General features: G+C 39.6%; 1 protein-coding gene and 1 long non-coding RNA gene across 5 annotated transcripts; both read left to right on the top strand.

The window, feature by feature from the left end:
* The first annotated feature begins 1,585 nt into the window (after window positions 1-1,585).
* Window positions 1,586-3,205, top strand: LOC142109495 (uncharacterized). 2 transcript variants are annotated; one of them, XR_012680403.1, is made up of 4 exons: window positions 1,586-1,678; window positions 1,758-1,828; window positions 1,943-1,993; window positions 3,157-3,205. It is a non-coding gene; the product is annotated as an uncharacterized LOC142109495 (long non-coding RNA). The 2 variants fall into 2 exon arrangements; XR_012680402.1 differs by lacking the exon at window positions 3,157-3,205 and having other exon boundaries at window positions 1,943-2,006.
* Window positions 3,206-4,627: 1,422 nt separating this feature from the next.
* LOC142109504 (uncharacterized) lies at window positions 4,628-6,410 on the top strand. 3 transcript variants are annotated; one of them, XM_075193684.1, is made up of 3 exons: window positions 4,628-5,240; window positions 6,049-6,125; window positions 6,338-6,410. In XM_075193684.1, exons 1-2 carry the CDS (start codon window positions 4,690-4,692, stop codon window positions 6,110-6,112), a joined length of 615 nt encoding a protein of 204 aa, XP_075049785.1. In that variant the 5' UTR covers window positions 4,628-4,689; the 3' UTR covers window positions 6,113-6,125; window positions 6,338-6,410. The 3 variants fall into 3 exon arrangements, with proteins under 3 accessions (XP_075049785.1, XP_075049798.1, XP_075049793.1); XM_075193697.1 differs by lacking the exons at window positions 6,049-6,125; window positions 6,338-6,410 and adding exons at window positions 5,453-5,541; window positions 5,780-6,024; XM_075193692.1 differs by lacking the exons at window positions 6,049-6,125; window positions 6,338-6,410 and adding an exon at window positions 5,780-6,024.
* The last annotated feature ends 13,306 nt before the right edge of the window (window positions 6,411-19,716 follow it).

Here is a 19,716-nt window from a genome sequence, read left to right on the forward strand (position 1 = left end):
ATAAATAAATTCCGCGCTCATTTTTTGCAGTTCGAGCGCTCGTTTTAAAAACAAACTCGCTCAATTCAAATGTTAAGTTTGCATCCTCCCCCTCGCGCTCTACTATTGGTCCTAGCGAGTTTGAAATCTAGGGAGTGGTTTAGGCAGCCATTTCAGTATTAAAAATTAATGCAGCCATCAGCAAACTGTCATTTGCTGATAGCTATTGGCTGACTTGGTTGGTGACTGCTGTGGCTTGTGACTCATGAGGCTTGTGACTCCTGACTGCTCTCCATTGCTCTAATCTTCGATATTGGATTTGTGAGTTGACTGTACACTGCACTACACACACATAAAACTAACTTTTATAAAAAATTACATTTATAATAATCATATATTTTTTACAATACTGACAATACTGACAAATACACACAAGAATATACTACAGACATACCACACTTATTAAATTGCACCCACCACACACACATATCTACACATATCTACATATATTTATATATATACATATATATATATATATATATATATATATATATATATATACACACACATAAAAATATTTTTTTATTTTTTTTGTCCTTTATTTTATACAATTGCAGTATTGTCCTTGTTTTTTTGGATAACTTGAATTAGTTAGCATTTACTTAATTGTAGTTTACATAGATTGTATTGAACCTACTTTGGTCCCTTAAAAATTATATAATAATTTATTTTAAATACAACTGCATATATTTTTATTAGTGTACGATAATTTTTTTTCCTGTATTTCTACAATTGCATTATTGTCCTTTTTTTCTTGAATAAATGTAATTAGTTAGATTTACTTTTCTGTAGTTTACATAGATTGTATTGAACCTAGTTCGGTCCCTTAAAAATGATATTATAATTTATTTTCAATACAACTGCATATTTTTTTTTAGTCAAGTACTTGTGTAGTTTAATTAATTGTCATTACTAGTGTATTATAGTAGTAGTATATTTATAACATACTAGTGTACTGTACCCTTAGGCAAGTGTTGTTAAATAGTCAATAGTTTTTATTTGTTTTAGTAAGTAAAATTTATTAGAGTAGCCATGTCTAGGGAGCTTAGGGATTCTTCTTCTTCTTCTACACAGGGTACCCAAGAAGAAATTGTCAGCAGTGGCGAGGAATGGAGAGACAGACCTGAGGAGCGCCAAGAAGAAAGAAGGCGGCAGCAGTTTGTGAGCAGTGTGCAAGCCAGCACAAGCACCCAGCAGCAACATCTTACAGAGAGTGGATCTGATGACAAAGAAGGACCATCTGTAACACGATCCAGGCGCTTCACACTTGAGGAGAATGAAGTCTTTGTCGCTGGAGTACTGCAACATTACGAGACACTGAAGGGTGCCCAATCGCTAAAGGCGGCTTTCAAGCATAAGCAGAAGATTTGGTCCCAGATTGCCTCTGCTGTGTCCGCAGTAGGTGTTCGAGTCAGATCAGTTGCGGTTTGCATGAAACGCTTTCGGGACTGCAAGCGCACCACGAAGGCGAAGATGGCAGCCGTTGCCCGTCATTCCAGGGGAACTGGTGGTGGCATGCCACTGCGCCTACAATTAAAGCCTTGGGAGAAGAAGATGCGGCAAATTCTCAGTGCTGATCTTGTGGAAGGAGTGGAAGGGACAGTGGACACCCTTGATCCATCCACCTTCCAGCCACGAGGTATGTATAATTGTCTATAAAAGTAATGATGTGAATTAAATTTAAATTTATTTCTAAACTTTTTTTGACAATTTTGCAGAACAAGATGCAGCACAAAGGAGAAGACATGAAAGTGAAGCAGTACCCGGAAGAGAAAATCCAAATCAGGAGGTAAATGGCAAATGTATAATAATGAAAAAAAAAATATTTTTTATTTTTTTTACTTGCCTTGCTAAAATCTTATATACAGATGTACTAAAAAATGTTTCTTTTAATGTATTTTAGATTTGGGTTATTCTCAAGGACACAAGGGCCAGAGGAGTGTAGAAGGAGAAGGTATGATATTAAAGATGCACACATGCATGTATACATGCTCCATAGATTACATACTTTACACTACACATTACACCCAGATAACACTTTAGTGCTAGATTTACTAAGCTGCGGGTTTGCAAAAGTGTGGATGTTGCCTATAGCAATCAATTAGATTCTAGCTTTATGAAAGCTAGAATTTGATTGGTTGCTATAGGCAACATCCCCAATTTTTCCAATCCACAGCTTAGTTAATCTAGCCCTTAACCTTTTAGAAACTAAAGCAATATTATTCACACATAACACTTTTTATGAAAAATATCCCCTATGTTAAAAAAAAAAAAATCTTGTTCCATAATAGTGTTACAGAAAGTTGTTTATTATTTTATAAATGTTTTACACCAAAATTTTATCAAACATATATGTGTATGTATGTATGTAGGTATGTATGTATGTATGTACATACATCATCATCACCATTTTTTTATATAGTGACACAGATTCCGCAGCGCTGTACAGAGAAATCACTCACATCAGTCCCTGCACCATTGGAGCTTACAGTCTAAATTCACACCCACAGACACTAGCGTCAATTCCAATACCAGTCAATTAACCTACAAGTGTGTATATATATATATATATATATATATATATATATATATATATAATTTACATATACTCATATATATCTACATATACACATACATATCTACATATACACATACATATTTACATGTTTATAATTTGGTAATAGTGAGATAGAAATGTATATCATTTGTCTTATAATACCAGGGGGTAAATGTATGAATCTCCGGATTCTTCATCTCCGGCGTGTTCAGCCTCTTCAGCGCTTAAATTTAAAGCGGCGCTGCATTGTAAAGGGAAACATCCCTTTACAAGGCAGCGCCGCTTTAAATTTAAGCGCTGAAGAGGCTGAACACGCCGGAGATGAAGAATCCGGAGATTCATACATTTACCCCCAGGAATTGATGTTACACTTGTTACTATTATTATTGCATGCAATTAATATCTATCAAAAAAATATTCTTCCAATGCAAAACGTAATTTGATATTTTTGGTGATATCTGTATGCAATGAATGTAATATTTCCATAGAATCGACAAAAACTCTAAAATGTAATGTTATTGCTTCTATATAAATAAAAAGAAATTTGATTTTTATTATAGGTGTGACACTGCTTATGCCAAGACAAGTCGCAGTGGAAGTAGCGAGAACGGCTTCCAATCAAGGTATAAATTGTGATCAAGTTGATATAATATATTTTAAATATAGTACATTTTGCAAAGCTTATTATAATTATTTGTTACAGAAAATGTAAGCCGTTTAACCAAGTCTACTCATCCTGCTAAAAGTGTAGAACCAATTAAAAAAGGTAATTATATTTGCATTGTAAAACAATATGCATATATCTCCATCTCTCTCTTTTACTATAACTCTCTCTCTTGTTATATCACTGTCGCTCTTAAGTCTATCAATGTCTCTCTCTCTCACTCTCTCTTTCTTTCTCACGCTCTCTTTCTCTCTCTCTCTTTCACTCTCTCTCTTTCTCACTCTCTCTCTCTCTCTCAATCTCGCTCTCTTTCACTATCACTCTCTCTTTCACTGTCACTCTCCCTCTTTTTATCTTAATATTGCTTTATCTCTCTCTATCCTTCCCTTTCACTATCACACTCTCTCACTCACTATTCCTGTGTGTCACTCTTGATCACTATTTCAATCCTGGCAAAAAATGAATAATAGCATCTAATAGTATTTTAAAATTAACTTACAGCTCATAAGAGAAGAAGAGTGACTGAGGTAGACGTCTCGGAACCTGTTGCTGATGTACAGCAAGGTAATGTTTACACAGAATTAATTTTTTGTTTGGTCTTAGCAAACTTTTTTTTTACTGTGTATTTTTTTATCTATAAACCTATCTATCTCTCTCTCTCTCTCTCTCTCTCTATATATATATATATATAATAATTTATTTTATCTAATTTATTATTATGTATAGAAGGCCGACCCGTTGAAGAGATGCATGAAGAAGGGGGAACATCAATAACCCTTGCTCATAGTCCAGAAGGTATGAAGATGTGAAAAATTGTGTGTACATAACTATCTAGCAATATATTCTCTTTTTTTTTTTACCGATCCATAGGAATATACATATTTTTATTGTACACATGTATCATTTTAGATAATGAAATGTCTCACATGTTATATTTAATTGACAATATTATTTTTTATTTGTATGTTTTAGAATCCATCATCCCAAGGGAACAGGTGGTAACACCAGTATCCACCTTTTATTCTCAAGCTGCCATGGAAGAAATAGCATTAACCGGTGAATAATTATTTTTTTTACTTGTTTTAACAGAATACATGCATTTCTCAATTAATTTTAAACATGAAAATCATATAATGTAATATCTGAATAATTGATGTAGTAAAAAATTTTTTGTTTTACAGAGCGATTAGAACATGACAGTAAATCACTGACATTTTCTCCAGCTGACAGTTTGGTCCACGAAGATGCTGCAACAAAATTTAAGATGCTAGAGCAAGCCTTCCCCAACCTTCAAGTTCCAACCACCGAAGGGGAATGTCCATCTCAAGCAAGGGTACCCTCCACAGGCACCAGTCTTCCAACACAACTGGTGCACGGTCTGCCCAAACAAGGCACTCGGTTTCATTCCATCACAGACTTTGCCAGAAAGATGGAAGGAAGGCAGGAAACATCTCGCCGAAATATGGAAGACAGAGTTCAGAGAATTGGTGACTCGGTAGACCGTTTAACGTCTGTTGTGGAAGAGGTACGAAGCTCCCGTAATACCACCAATTCGTTACTGGAGCGACTCATCACAGTGCACAGTGAAATATCAGCATCTATTCAAGTAAATAACAACATTCAAGCGCGAATGGCTGTTGCAATGGAGCAGAATACAGCAGTGTATTACCAGATGAATCAATCCATGGCACAGATGCATATGCAACAACAACAACAGACAATGCATCTGCAAATGCAGTCAATGCATGTCATGAATATCAGTGAAGAGCTGAGAGTCCGGCGAGCACAGGGTAATGTTTCAGTCCCATTACCCGATTGGAACATTTCTGGATTTGTTCCACCAACACCCCAGCAGAGGACGTCATCTGCACTCCACACCCCCGTGGTGGAAGTAAGAAGACCGGAGTCAGCAAGGAGAAGATTGTTACAGGAAGATCCAGAAGAGGAAATCATCAACCCCGTCTCATCTGAGGAAGAAGGGTGAGAAAGTAATTTTTTTTAAAAAGCGTATATAAGTGATAATAGGTTAGTGACATAAAAACATAAATATGTCATATGTACAGTAATGTCTACTTTTCAGGATTAAAAATGCATTTTTGTGAGAAATGTGACTTGTTAATTTTTTATTTTTTTTTAGTTTCTTATATGAATGTAAATGTATCCTAATTTCTATGTTTTACGTTCAATTCTAGGTAACCCAGAAGCATCGTGGATCAAAATGCGTAGATGTGAAAGCAAGAGGATAACATCATCCAAAAGCATTACGTTACAATGTTATTTGGTATTTATTTATTTCTCTCTAGGATGTATGCCTGAAATGTCTGAGTCTCCGTGTGTGTGTGTCTCCCCGTGTGTGTGTGTGTGTGTGTCTCCCCGTGTGTGTGTGTCTCCGTGTGTGTGTGTGTATATATATATATATATATATATATATATATATATATATATATATTTATTTCTTTTATCCTTTAGAAGATTTAAGTTTTAAATCATATTTTTACTCTTTTATCATGATAACACAGAAAAAAGTGAAATGTAAAGACCTTTCAACATCAGGAATGATCATCAATGTTAAATATTCGGTGAGTTTGTTTCAGTTTATTCTTTTTTATATTTGTAATGTAACCTTTTTTTTTTTTCCTGAATGGAAGGGATATCATGTGACATGGACAATGAAATATAAATTTTATATTCCAGTCCATACTGATCCTTCCTTGTTTTAAAAGTTATGTTTGTATTTTGTATAAAAATACAGGTTTCACATACACTTCTTTCTTTTTAATTTTCTAAGATTGCACCCAAATATTGGCTGGATACAACTTTCACGAATATGGAATCGAAAATTGCAGCCATAACTAGAGTTTTCAGGTAATAAACTATAGAACTATTGACTTAGACATACATTGTTAAGGCAGTCAAAAATTTGAATGTACACATATAGTTTGTCTCCTTATCAAGATTACAACAATAGGATATGTTGTGTCCTTATCAAGATTAGAACTATCAATGTTCCAGTATTTAGATGTGAAATGGAATACTAATTTCACAGATAGGCTTTTAATATTTTTTTTTTCCTGCAGATGTTCGGATGGAATTGGTGGATGTTATTTTAAAGAAACAACTTGAAAATCCAAGGGACTGACTGAACTGTAGAAAAATGTATTAAAATTTATATTATGTATTTTGTACAATAAAATTTAACTTTTGAATTTATTGTTTCTTTATGTATTAGATAGATACACTTTCATCAAATTCAGTTACATACACAATATTTTTGGGGTATAGTATTTCCATTTTAAAAATTTTAGGATGTTGTACACTTGTTAACTGTGTAGTACTGCAAACTTTGTTTTTTATATAAATAAATGCAGCACATGACAATAGAGAGAATAGACATTCAATTTTTGCATGTACCCTAAACTTTTTGATACATGTATGAAGGGTGTAATTGGTCCTACTCTGATATATACTCATTAGAGGTTAAATTTGCATAAATAATAATAATTTTATTAAATTAAAAAAAAAAAAAGTAGTCCTTAGGTAAAAAATAGTATAATTTATTTAACTTTCAAGGAAAGAGTTGAATGTTTAACACTGCAGATAGAAGTTTGAGATAAGTTTCAATGGGATTAAAATAAGTAGAGGGTTTTCTTTAAAAAGGTATTGATACAACAGGGTGTATTATAGCATCTGTTTGTATAATCACATCACTGTATTGACTTTCATTGTGCCATAGCTCAGGCAGGTAAAAAAAAATTAAAAATAAAATTAAAATTTATAAGCCCCCAAAAAATAAAAATAGTTTTCCCCCTTCTATTTGCTTGTAAACGTATTCCTGCCAGTCTACTGCTGGTTAAGTAAAAATCTAGAATTTTTTTTGCTTTGGGTTTCCCCTTATTTATCAGAACCAGCACTAGGCAAAACAACTTGGGTGATAGGCACTATAGCAGGGGGGGGGGGGGGGGACTCAGTTTGAGTCCAAATGCCATAATGACTAAACACCCAGACTGCTGAGCGCTGGCCTGGATTCCCTAGGGAGTGTGGTCCCCTTGAAAAATGTAAGCGGCCCACCCCCCTAGGGACACCCAGGCCAGTGCTGATAGCACTAGGGCTCTTCCTACTAGCCAGGGGCTCTGGGTAGTAGGGTAATAAATGTGGATTTTGTATGGAAAAAAAAAACATTTGGATTTGTGGAACTACATGTCCCAGCCAGCCATGTTTGGCTAAATAGTGTGGCCACGCTGCTACTAGTATAAGTACAAGCACCAGCGTACCCACTAAACAAAATTGTTAAATAAAATCACAACACCCTCATTCCAACCACAAATAAGTTAGGAAAGTCCGCTGCAAAGGTATGTAGTTATGGCGATACCGAGTTCTTAATGAACAAATGACGGACGACACTGGATTGCACGGTTGACGTAAAACTCCCTAGTCAAGTAGGGGGAGGGATCATAGTTAAATGAATACAGCCATTTTCCCATAGAGTCCAATCCAGCTGTCATTTTTGCTGTAAAAATCTCCCTTTCTGCATGTTTGTTTTCAAACCCTTGTATTCAAATCTTTGTATTCCTATTATTCATTTTTTTACATCTATTCTAGTCTTTCTCTCTCTCTCTCTGCTGTGGTAGAGATAAAAACAGACACTCTAACTCTAATGATAAAACAAATCCACGTCATCCAATTACCACTATGCAGGATCCTCAAGTATACACTGGTGTACCGATAAAATATGTCTAGATAAAGGTGTATTGAAATGCATCTAATAATGTATTACTATGTCATACTCAAAGCTTTTGTTACTCTAGGTGATAGCCCTAGAGTTATAATAGGTGATAGGGGTATTCATGTTATTGATAATAAATGTATAACGTATGAGTAGTGGTAACAAATTACATGCTTTTGATTAGCCACAAACCAGTGTGAACATAAAGTAACGGTACTAATTAGAACAAATTGAATAGAATGAGAGTTGGAACTTGATTGAAATGGCTGATAGCTTTAGCCACTAGTCCTCCACACTATCAATGCCACTCCTGAGCTGAGCTGCCTCTTAACCTGTCGATTTTTGAAATGTTCTTGACCGCTCTTGAGATGAATTTGTAACTGAGAGACTAGTTTAGACCTTGAGAGGGAAGGTAAATAGTGAGACAGCAGCCGAGAACGTTCAGAACACTGTTTCCTGAAAGGTTACATTAACTGTCAGGATGTTGGACCGAGAGAGTAAGTTGTGGAACAGTAAAGTTCTTAGGCTCAGGTTATTTGACAGACAGGTACCAGGTGTAAGCTACCAGCACCAAAAGTAGCAGAGACACTTGTACCCATTCCACCCAATGCAGAAGAGCCAACACTCAGAGAAGGGTCCAAGGGCACTCATGAATCTGTTCTGGAAGGCCTCAAATGCAGTTAGTAGCACCTGAGCCAAAAGCTAAGACAGCTGTCAATCATGAAGTTGTAGTTTTCCTGTCCTGTGTTTCTCTCATTTCATTCTCTTCTCAGGACGGTCAATTCTTTTAATTGTTGACAGGTGACAGAGGCTGGTTCAGGTAATGATATTGAGGAGTTGGGAATGGAGGAGAAGTTAGTAGCATAATCGGTCCAGCCAATTACTCTATTCAATTCAGGGGTAAAGGAAAATTTGGAAACCCTGGAGCTTGGAGAAAGTGTGAGGGGCTATTGTCTGAGTAGCATTACGTCCGTAAGTACGTTGACTCCATAGTTAAAAAAAAAAAAAAGAGGTACACCCAGCCATACCAGTCCAGTAATATTCGGACTTGAGCAGGCATCCTTGAGAATGATTATCATTCTTGGGAGGGTAAGGTTTTAGACCAAACAAAGTGCTGGGCGTGCTCTCACGAGCCTCAGTGATTATATTAAGTAGGATTAGTTCTCTTTCCACTAAATATTCTTGAGGTACCCGAATTATGGGTGGGAGGCCACTAGGGGGAAAGTACGACACCTAGGTCCCTTAATCTGGAGTCTCCCAATGTTTGGCAAGCCAACCGCTATTAAACCTGAGTATTACGAGACTGGGAAGAACGAACAGACAATAGCCCGCCCACAAGTGTTGATGAAAAGAACTGATGACATTATTAGAAGAGTGTATAATAACGCAAGCTGAAGGAGATTGTATATGGCATTTATTGATAGACATAGGATGATGCTATTGATGAACATGAAGAGTTTAAATGTATTCTGAGCTTAAAGACATGCGTTGGACAGATGAACCTGTTAAATTTGAAGAACTGTAGTAGAGTATTCTGTATAACTGATACATGTTCTATTGTACTCTGTACCTTTCCAAATAATGTATTACGTGTTTTACTGCACCCTTGAAGGGCATACAAAAGGTTATCTCCAAGCTCCAGAAGTATATGGTCTATAGTAAAAGAAGAAATCATTTTGAGGATTAAGATTCTCTCTTATCATAACTTGTTTAGAGCTACAAACAGCGTGGTCATACACCAAGGGGAATTTGCATTACATAGCAATGAAACGTGGTACTGAGATCCTGCATATAACATCTTTAAGGTGATAGTTTATTATACTATCAAAGGGTGGAACTGTCGAAGTCGTATAATTGGATGAACGAAAGTATATTGGTTAATATTGTTTTGCCGTGCGATTGCAATTCGTACGCCACGTAACACAGATCCGTACGCCACTTAACAGCACGTGGTGCGATCGCACGGTAAAATACGCACGTACACACTCGCATTACAACATTTAGTTATTTATATAATTCATATTCATGATAGTCCGTTACACTGTAATTTATGAGCAGATAGTATTTGGTTTATTATTAGTTTATATAATATGATTATATGTACACTTCAGTGATATTTAAGGTTCAGCTTATAGGAAAGGTGTCATGTCTAGTATCATATTAAAACCCTATTCATCAGCAGCTGTCCGGTTCCATCGCCGAAGAGATCGCATATTGCACACTCTAGTTATTGATGTTAGGGAATAAACCTTTGTATGATGCTGACTATGAAATGTTAATGGACTCTGGAGCATTGGCGGGAAGAAAGGAGCTCATCCCCTGGAGAGACGACCCCCACCTTTGGATTCCTTAGATTGAATCAGCCTATGACCTGTTTACCCTGGACCCATCTGGTGTCTGGAGCTATAGAAGCAAGCCACGTCATCTCTATTGTTCACTCTGCAACACCGACTGTATATATAATCATAGCTGCACCCCCACCAGCCTCAGTCATGTTCTGACCACAGTATTCTAAGCAGATATACTGTTCACTGGGACCCGTGGAAACGCAGCGAAGCGAATGCAAAGCGCAGCGGTATGTATGTATCTTTTGGTATTGGCTGTACTGTACTGTATTATATTACAATCATGTATTGAATTGTTAACTTTTTACATCTGCTAAAATAAATCACTTTGTGCGTTAGAAACAATACAATGGCTTGGGCAATGCTTATTTTGAAAGTGATAGAATTACTTTAATAACATATATAAAGAGCCCCATCCCATTCTCTATTCACAAAACTTGTTTCCACTAGCAGACAATTAGGGGGGTATTCAATTACCCTAGATTGCGCGTTACCGCAACTATTTAACGCGTTTTAGTGTTAGCATAGAGTACACACAATTCAATTCCCCTTATTTTACGCGTTTAAGTTGGAAATAAACTATGTTACGCAAATTCTCATAAAGCCCATACAACAAGTGCAGGCAGGCTATTCAATTGTAAATTATCGCGCTACCGCATGTACAATAAAATCGCGTTTAGTCATTTTTTCGATCACACCATTGAAGGTGTTTTAAAAGCGTTAATGTATCCTTTAGTTTCAAAACTCATTTTAATAGGGGTCTTTTTTGTTAATATTATACTTATTAAACTTCTCTCAAATGATAATTGTGTATTAAAAAGAACTTTAAGCCCATGAAAAAAAAAAAAAAGTTTGTAAAATGATATTGAACTACACCCCCTTTTGAAAAAAGCAAATGGTATAGTCCAGTGGATTAAAATTAAACGTTGGGGGGCGTGACCTGGCAGCCATCTAGAGAAGACGTGAGGCAGAAGAGCTCCTCACAATAATAGTTAAAACAACAACTAAAACACATCCAACTGCTACCCTAGCCGGTGAATGATAGCAAAACCTGTGCCTTTTTTCCTGCTATTAAAATATCTGTCCAGAGAGACAGCTGGCGACACGATAGAAGCGGTGACATACCCGTTCAACACCGCTGCCCCTCCGCTGCTGTTAGACCGCTGAGCATTGCCGGTCCTGTACCTCTCACTAGCATACTGAAGGCTGTCTGACATCTAGCGAGCCCGGGGGATGCTGCACAGCTGCCGGCAGGAGCGGGACATTGCGCTCGAGACCAGCTGAGGCTGCAGGAGCGGATCCTGCTGTTCGGTTCCAGCCACCTTTCTCCTGTACAAACGTGGGAATAGCTGCCCAGTCAGAACCGCCCTTATCTTCCTCGCTCCGAACAACATCACCTGCATTAGACCGGAAATAGTGAGCGCCATTACTGCCATCTCTTCTGGTGGTTTGGTGGCTGCGGTGCCTGCTAGGAGGTCCGCTGGAGTCAGGGGCTAATGCAATACAGCTGGAAAGCTGTAACGGCCCAGCGGCGCTGAACTCCCTGTACACGTCAGGGGAGCTGAGGTGAGAAACCTGCCAGTATGGGGCATCGGTTACCTGCTAGAGGACAGGTTAGTAAGCCTATACTGGCTGCCTGGTATGCATATTCAGCTCCTTAACTGATCTACTGTGATATAGAAGACCTTGTAGTGCTGCTGTCACCTAGTGGTTGAAATATAATACTGTCTTGAAAGGACTTACATATGTAAAGCCTGCAAGTCAAGGACACAGCTAGAGCTTGGCACTAAAAGACTAGCAAACAATAACTACAGGAGGCTGGTGATCTAATAAACTACATAAAAGTCTGTACAGCGCACAGTGCACAACATACAGCTGGGGTCACTGAAGGCAAAGTTCACCCAGCATCCACAAGCCTCCTGGAAGCCGAACTTCCCCTACACACCGCAAAATCAGCGTGGAGGAGAGAAGAACCCACCGGAGAGCTGGATTCATAGAGGTTCACTGGGATTGCTCCTTCTGCTGCAGCACCAACTATTGAAGTTGCCAACATCAAGATATCCGGTTTGTCATTCTAAGCTCCTTTACAACTTGCAACTGTAAGTTTTATAGAAATGTTACCTTGACTCTAACATTAGGGGGTGCGGGATGCGCTGTATAATTCTGATGTACTGAAGCAAAGTGTCGTATATCTTTCTGCACAGCTTGGGAGGCCCCCCCTCTTCATTTTGTCTTGTTCTGTACACTCAAGTGTTGCTGAATCTAATCTCTACGTTTAATCTGAGACGAGTGGGGTCACTCCTTGCTCGCTAATATGTCTCACAAAAATAAAAAAGTAAGTAATACTCCTAAACATTCCATTATAAAGGCCCTCGAAAAGGCGGGAGGCCGCTCTAAAGCATTGTCTGATACTGCTGATATAGGTTCAGACTCCGAGGACAACTCGTCACCTGAAAATCCACTTACCCCTAATTATGTGATTGCTATTGTCACAAAAACAATTCAATCAGAAATGAGAGCATTTGTATCAGAGCTCTGTTCAGAAATAGCAGAACTTGGTTCCCGCACAGATGTTGTAGAAAACCAGCTGGATGCAGTCTCTAAACATCAGCAAACAACAGACACAGAGATAGCTGGCTTGCAAGCGGAACTCTACACTTTTAAAGATCAACTGGAAGACTTGGAGAACCGAAACAGACGTAATAACATTCGGATAAAAAACGTCCCAGAAACCATCTCTGCAGAAGCAATGCCCGACTACCTAGAGGGCTTATTCCTTCAAATGTTGCCTGATATACCAAAAGAATTACTTAATTTAGATAGGGCGCACAGAGCCCTTCGCCCAAAACCAAATCCAGACCAGCCTCCCAGAGACATAATTATACGTTTCCATTACTTCAAGACTAAAGAACGGATAATGGCGTCAGCTAGAAACGTGCAATCGATTTCCTACTCTGGATCGCACCTACAGTTGTATCAGGATTTGGCGCCATCCACATTGAAAAAACGTAGACCTTATTAATGTTACTAAAGTTTTACGCAACCACTCGATAAAATATAAGTGGGGCTTCCCATTCCAACTAATTGTCTCCAAAGATGGACGTAATCACTCGGTGAAAACCCCGGAGCAGGGTCTTGATCTGTTAAGGCGTCTTCACCTTATCCAGGATTCTGAGCAATCTACTTTAGCTTCTCCTTCGGGACAGAAGACGTCGGCCCCGGCTCCATCCTGGCAAAAAGCGTGATTCATGGACATAAACTAACTCCAGTCTATTTACTATATTAGGCCCCACTTTTCACGAGGTTTGCGTAATCATACTAACTTAACTATGACTATGATTGTTTATACGTAATTAGTTTAATGTTTCCAACAGGTTCATTGTGTCCGCTTTAATACCTGAAGCTTATGTAAAAATAGATTATAGGCCTTTCCTAATTTCTTAGTCTAAATAACTTTTTGATAGTTATTAGCATCCAGGTCAACGCCCCTCTTCCCCTTCCCTGATCCCTCTTCCCTTGTCGCCCCTCTCCCTACCCCCCCCCCCTCTCCCTTCCCTCTCCCCTTGAAGGGCGTTGGCCAATTCTAGATCCTAAAAATAGACATGGAGTCTTAACTTGTATACTAGTAATTACTCCGGTCTTCTCCAGAATTTACATAGAATATGTTTACAGTTCTTGTTCACAATGTTGAAATGTTTATATGTTAGAACTAAATTGATGTCTTTTGGTTTGATGTTTATATTGTGCTACTCATATCACTTTGTTCTGATAGTTACCTGTGCAGTCCCCAGCACCCAAGTGTCACGGCGCTTACCTGTGTCAGCGCCGCTCCTTCGTTCTGTACTGCCGCACTTCCGGGTAGGTCCCGGCGGCAGGTCAGCTGATCTGGGCGGGGAATTCAAACTCCTACTTCAGGACTGCTCTGACACACTGTAGGTGTCAGAGCAACGTGTTACCTGTATCTGGCTGCACTTCCTGCGCTTTGGCTTCCCTGGTGTTCTCCTTTGTGACTGTTGATCTCTGTGTACCGAACCAGCGCTCCTTCAGACCATTCTACTGCCTAACCCCTGGTACTGCATAACGGACAGACCTCTGTGTACCGAACCAGCTATCCTCCAGACCATTCTACTGCCTAACCCCTGGTACTGCATAACGGACAGATCTCTGTGTACCGAACCAGCTATCCTCCAGACCATTCTACTGCCTAACCCCTGGTACTGCATAACGGACAGATCTCTGTGTACCGAACCAGCTATCCTCCAGACTATTCTTCTGCCTTATCCCTGGCACTGCATTAACGGACAGATCTCTGTGTACCGAACCAGCTATTCTCCAGACCATTCTTCTGCCTTATCCCTGGTACTGCATTAACGGACGGATCTCTGTGTACCGAACCGGCTATTCTGGACTACGCTTCTGCTCCTGGGGCTGTACCGTGGATTGACTCCTGCATTCCACCAGTCTCTACTCCAGACTACTACCTTCTGAATATACGGTTAGTGACTTCAGTTATCTATTCTTCTGTGGATCTGACCGTGCCGCTACATGTCCATCTCATAGAACTCTCTCCTTACGTCAGTAGGCTAACCTGGGGGCCGCGACCTGCGGTTCTCCGGCAGCAAAACCCACCCTGCCTTGCCGCGGTTCTTGGAGAAGACCGGGAGGGCCGTTAGACTCCGCGCCCTAGGAAGGCCGGCGTAAATACTGACTAAGGTAACCTTGAAACCTAACACCAAGCTTATTTCGCCCACACACATGTGCCTTAAAAGTGCGCTGAGCGACTTCCGGTGGGCGGGGCATCTAGCATGGCCGCATCTTAACCCTGCTCTGTGTGATGATTTTTTATCCAGGACCATCTGTGGTGTTTCACAGCATAAAATTATTATCCCCTGGACCTGCTGGGGCTAGAAAACGTAAGGATCAAATATAGGATTAATATCCTACACAGACACCCTTATTTTCCCCGGAGTCCAGCTCCATCTGTGAGCTAAGCGGGTTTTCCCGCCACACTACTTGAAAGCAATCAGCCGAAATTGCAGATATACTGCACCTGGCGTGGAAGCCTACACTTAACTGGCTGTCTCTGCGGTCACTCTTGCAGCTGAAATTGCTTCTCTCTCTGCAAACTTTGGTTTGGCAACAGTGGAGTTTCTGTGCGAGAGCCAGGGGTGCTGCTGATTGATCTGTACGCCCGGGAGCCTGTGTGTGGGAGCACACTTGTAGGACAGCAAACCCTTGTGTGGAGTCTTTACTGTGCACACTTTCCAGGTACTGTTTCTCAAGCAGGCAGCTAAGATAGAACTGAGGAGACGCGACCAACAGCAGCCTGTCACCTCTTAATTTATTACTGATCCTGTGTAAACGAGTCTCCGTCTAACAGCAGCCCAGCAAGTATTTATTTTGTGTTATCTCCCTTGTCTAATTGATGACCCAGGGACACGCTGCAAGGAGGGAATTTGAGATGTGAACTGTCTTGCTATCTTCAGAGTGTTGACAGCTTTCTATAATATAAGATCCTCTGTATAGTTGCTGTGCTGGGAGCCCTGTTACAGGGTATGCTGGGTTTCCAATCCTATCTTTAGGAATGTCACCTTTGATCCCACTAGCGAGACTGTAAGAGGCACACTCCAAAGGAATATCTCTGCTATTTGCACTGCATCACTGACTGACCAATCTCAAGTGCATTCTAGATAACCATTTATACAAGACACTTAAAACACCTACAAGGATCAGTTTTTTCTCTTTTGACAGCTATCTGGCACTACTGGAAATGATTGTATTCATTGCAGTCCTGCAGTGTCCACACCTGATAGTATAACTTTGGGAGACATATACTGAACAACAAAATATCTTTGGAAAAGTTGTCTGTGCAACACAGCCACTTGGAGGAACCTTTACATTTCTACAGTCAACTGTATACCTGGATGGACTTAAATACGGATAAATAATCCAAAACGAAAGATTTACCATTGAACGCTGGTTGTCAGACCATTTACATTTGATACCCTGTCTTGCTGATCAGCCTGACAACATATTTTGCAAGTCATACTGGGATAACACGTCGTGACTGAGAACCAATTATTTCATTTATTTGATTGTATTTGCGGCTATTACATAACCTCAGCACTCACATTGAAAAACAAAAAACAAAAACAAAAAAAAATTGTACACCCTTCTCTGAATAGATCAGTATTACTCACTAGATTGCAACTATTTCACTTTTCACTTGGTGTGTTGTCGTAACGCCGCCATCTAGTAGCCTGATTATATTATTACCTAATAACTGATCTCTATAACACATTGTTTTTGTATTCAATATTTCATATCCCTTATAGGAATTGTCGCCTTAGACTCTTACCTTAATTCACCCTAATAGACACGTGTTTTGTATTACTTGAGCCTGCTCACGTATCCGTCACTCACTATTGCTCACTCATACTAACCTTGTGGTAGTATACACTCTTGTGCCTAGTGGATGCTCAGTCTTATGCTAAATAGAATGTAGTCGCTGTACTAATTTTTCACCTTTGGGAAGATATTGTACCTTTTCAATATGATAGCCTGATATTCAAAATCTACTAGGCTCCTCTCCCCCTTCCGTTTTACCCTTGCACTGGCAGTTTGTATGCCTGATGGACAGATTTTTACATAAGCAAAAGCTGGTGGTCTCCAATTCTCAATCAAACATGGGTAAACCTAAAGTACAGATTACTCGCCCTGCCCCCCCCCTCATCTCCACCTAAAAAATCTGGCGATCCACCTATTGACATGCCAATGGCAGATTCTATTCACACCTCACCCTCTATCTCTGCAGTCGAATTCTCTGCTATGTTTATGCCTCAATTAGAGAAAAGGTTTGAGGACCTGCATAATTTGATTGACAATACTATGACTGCGATTGCTGCAAATACTAATCGTATTGCTGAGGTTGAACAGAGAGTTGGTGGTGTGGAGGATAATATGATTACTGTTCAAAGCACAATAGAGAAGCAGGCCAAATCCCTACAAATTTTAACTGATAAAGTAGATGATTTGGAGAACAGAAACCGGCGTAATAATCTTCGCTTCATAGGCATACCGGAATCTGTCAAAGGACCACACCTGGTCCAATTCCTTAGTGTTGCCCTTCCAATGGCTCTAGCACTGGAGCAATCCATGGATAAACCTCAGATTGAGAGGGCTCACAGGATAGGGCAAGAACGTGAAGGGGAACGATCTAGGCCTAGGCCAGTTATTGCTCGGTTTTTGGACTACCGTGCCAAAGACACCATCTTGGGAGCATACAAAAAGAGCTGGGGGTTGGTAGTGGAGGGCCATAAGATACTTATCTTTCAAGATTTTTCAGTACTTGTTTCCCAAAAGCGCAAAGAATTTGCATCAGTATGTAAACACTTGATTGATAACAACAAACGTTTTGCCCTTTTATACCCGGCCAAACTTAAGGTGACCGAGAACGGCCAAACTATGTTTTTTGATGACCCGGTTGAAGCAACACGCTACTTTCTCCCAGCCCCGTCCTCGCATAACTCACCGGGTAGGGAAAGACGGTCACCAACTCGTTGACATTATCGCTCTATGAGATTTTGATATTTTATTTAACTATGTTCAGGATATATTCCTGATTTGCTCAGGTATTTCATGTTATAATATATATCCACAGTTTATTATGTCTTCCCGACATTCAATAACTTCAAAATTTACTTGTTAATTGTTTTCTTGGTACATCCCGACTCTTGGTCTGGGATCTACCTTTGTTTATGGTTGGATAAGGAAAAAAGAAAATGTGGTTTGAGGAATGTTTGGACATGTTTGCTTATTTTATTATTGTTTCATCCGAGGTCAAACTCAAGAATGAATCCGAACCGACACTGGAGAGGCCGGGGTCAACTTTCTACTTTGCGCTCACCCTTAATCTGGATGTGGAAACTCCATTCCACTAGACCGCGGCCAATTGTGAGTACCCTGCCCCTGGTTGGGGGGACGAGCTAGCCATGTCACACCCACAACATATTAACACACCCGCTCCATCTACACCACCGTCCCTTAAAATCCTCTCTTGGAATGTTGATGGTTTAAATACTCCTGTTAAGAGGAAGAAAGTTCTCTTACATATGAAGCGCTTTGGACCAGACATCATCTTCTTACAAGAGACTCATTGGAGGATGGGGGATGATTCGAGCCTACGGGATTCATGGTTGCATGATTGTATCTCTGCACCATACAAAAACAAATCTAGAGGGGTGGCTGTTTTGTTGGGAAGGAAGTTGCCATATAGTATCTTGGACACAGTTATTGACCCTGACGGTCGTTACATCCTATTGGACATCCAAATTTGTGACTATAAACATACACTCCTTAATATATACGCTCCAAACGATCACCAGAGAGAATTCTTCCAAAATATATCACAAATATTAGCCTCAGGTGAAACACATAGCTTGATAGTTGGAGGGGATTTTAATGTTATTGATGATCCTTCCTTAGATAGACAACCGTCCCTCTCCGACACTAATCGAGTGAATCTACATGTCTTACCTAGGTTTAAGATCACACATAGCCTAACAGACCCCTGGAGACTTTTAAATCCTACAGATAGATCATTTACCTTTCACTCTGGGGTTCATAACTCTTTTTCTCGATTAGATTATGTCCTGATAGCGGACCATCTTGTAGCTGAGGTCATGAAGACAGACTTAGGCAATATTGTAGTCTCTGATCATGCACCAGTACATTTGTCTTTGCGTCTCCCGATGGTGGGCCCTGGAACTACCTCGTGGAAATTCCCCTCATATTTATATACTTCTGAACATTTTAGTCAGTATCTTCGCAGCCAGTGGTTGAATTATGTTGACAACAATATTGAACATTTAGATAATCCTGTCCTATTCTGGGAGACGTCTAAGGCAGTTTTAAGAGGCATTATTATGTCTTATACAGCAAATAAAAGAAAAGAGGCCGCTACTCGTTACCACTCTCTAGCCCAACAGGTGAGATTATGCTTTGACGCATTTACATCTAACCCTCAAGAAGTTTCTCAGGCCAATTACAAATTAGCAAAGCAAGCCTTGGATGGTTTCCTCTCGGTTCAAGCTCAATCAAAGCTCGACTACACTAAAAATAAGTACTACCGTTGGGGCAATAAAACTGGAAAACTTTTAGCTAATATGTCTAAAATGACCAAACGTAGAAACCATATAGTAACTATACAAACATCTACTAATACCCCCTTACTACGAACATCTGCTGAAATTGCAGAAGCTTTCGTTGATTACTACAGAGATCTTTACTCTGACATTCCACCAGATAACAACCTGATAGACAGACTACTAGACGAGGCAGACTTACCTGTTCTATCCGACTCTCAGAGGGAACTCTTGGATGCGGATAT

Source organism: Mixophyes fleayi, chromosome 1 (assembly GCF_038048845.1).
Source record: "Mixophyes fleayi isolate aMixFle1 chromosome 1, aMixFle1.hap1, whole genome shotgun sequence".
NCBI classification, from domain to species: domain Eukaryota; kingdom Metazoa; phylum Chordata; class Amphibia; order Anura; family Limnodynastidae; genus Mixophyes; species Mixophyes fleayi.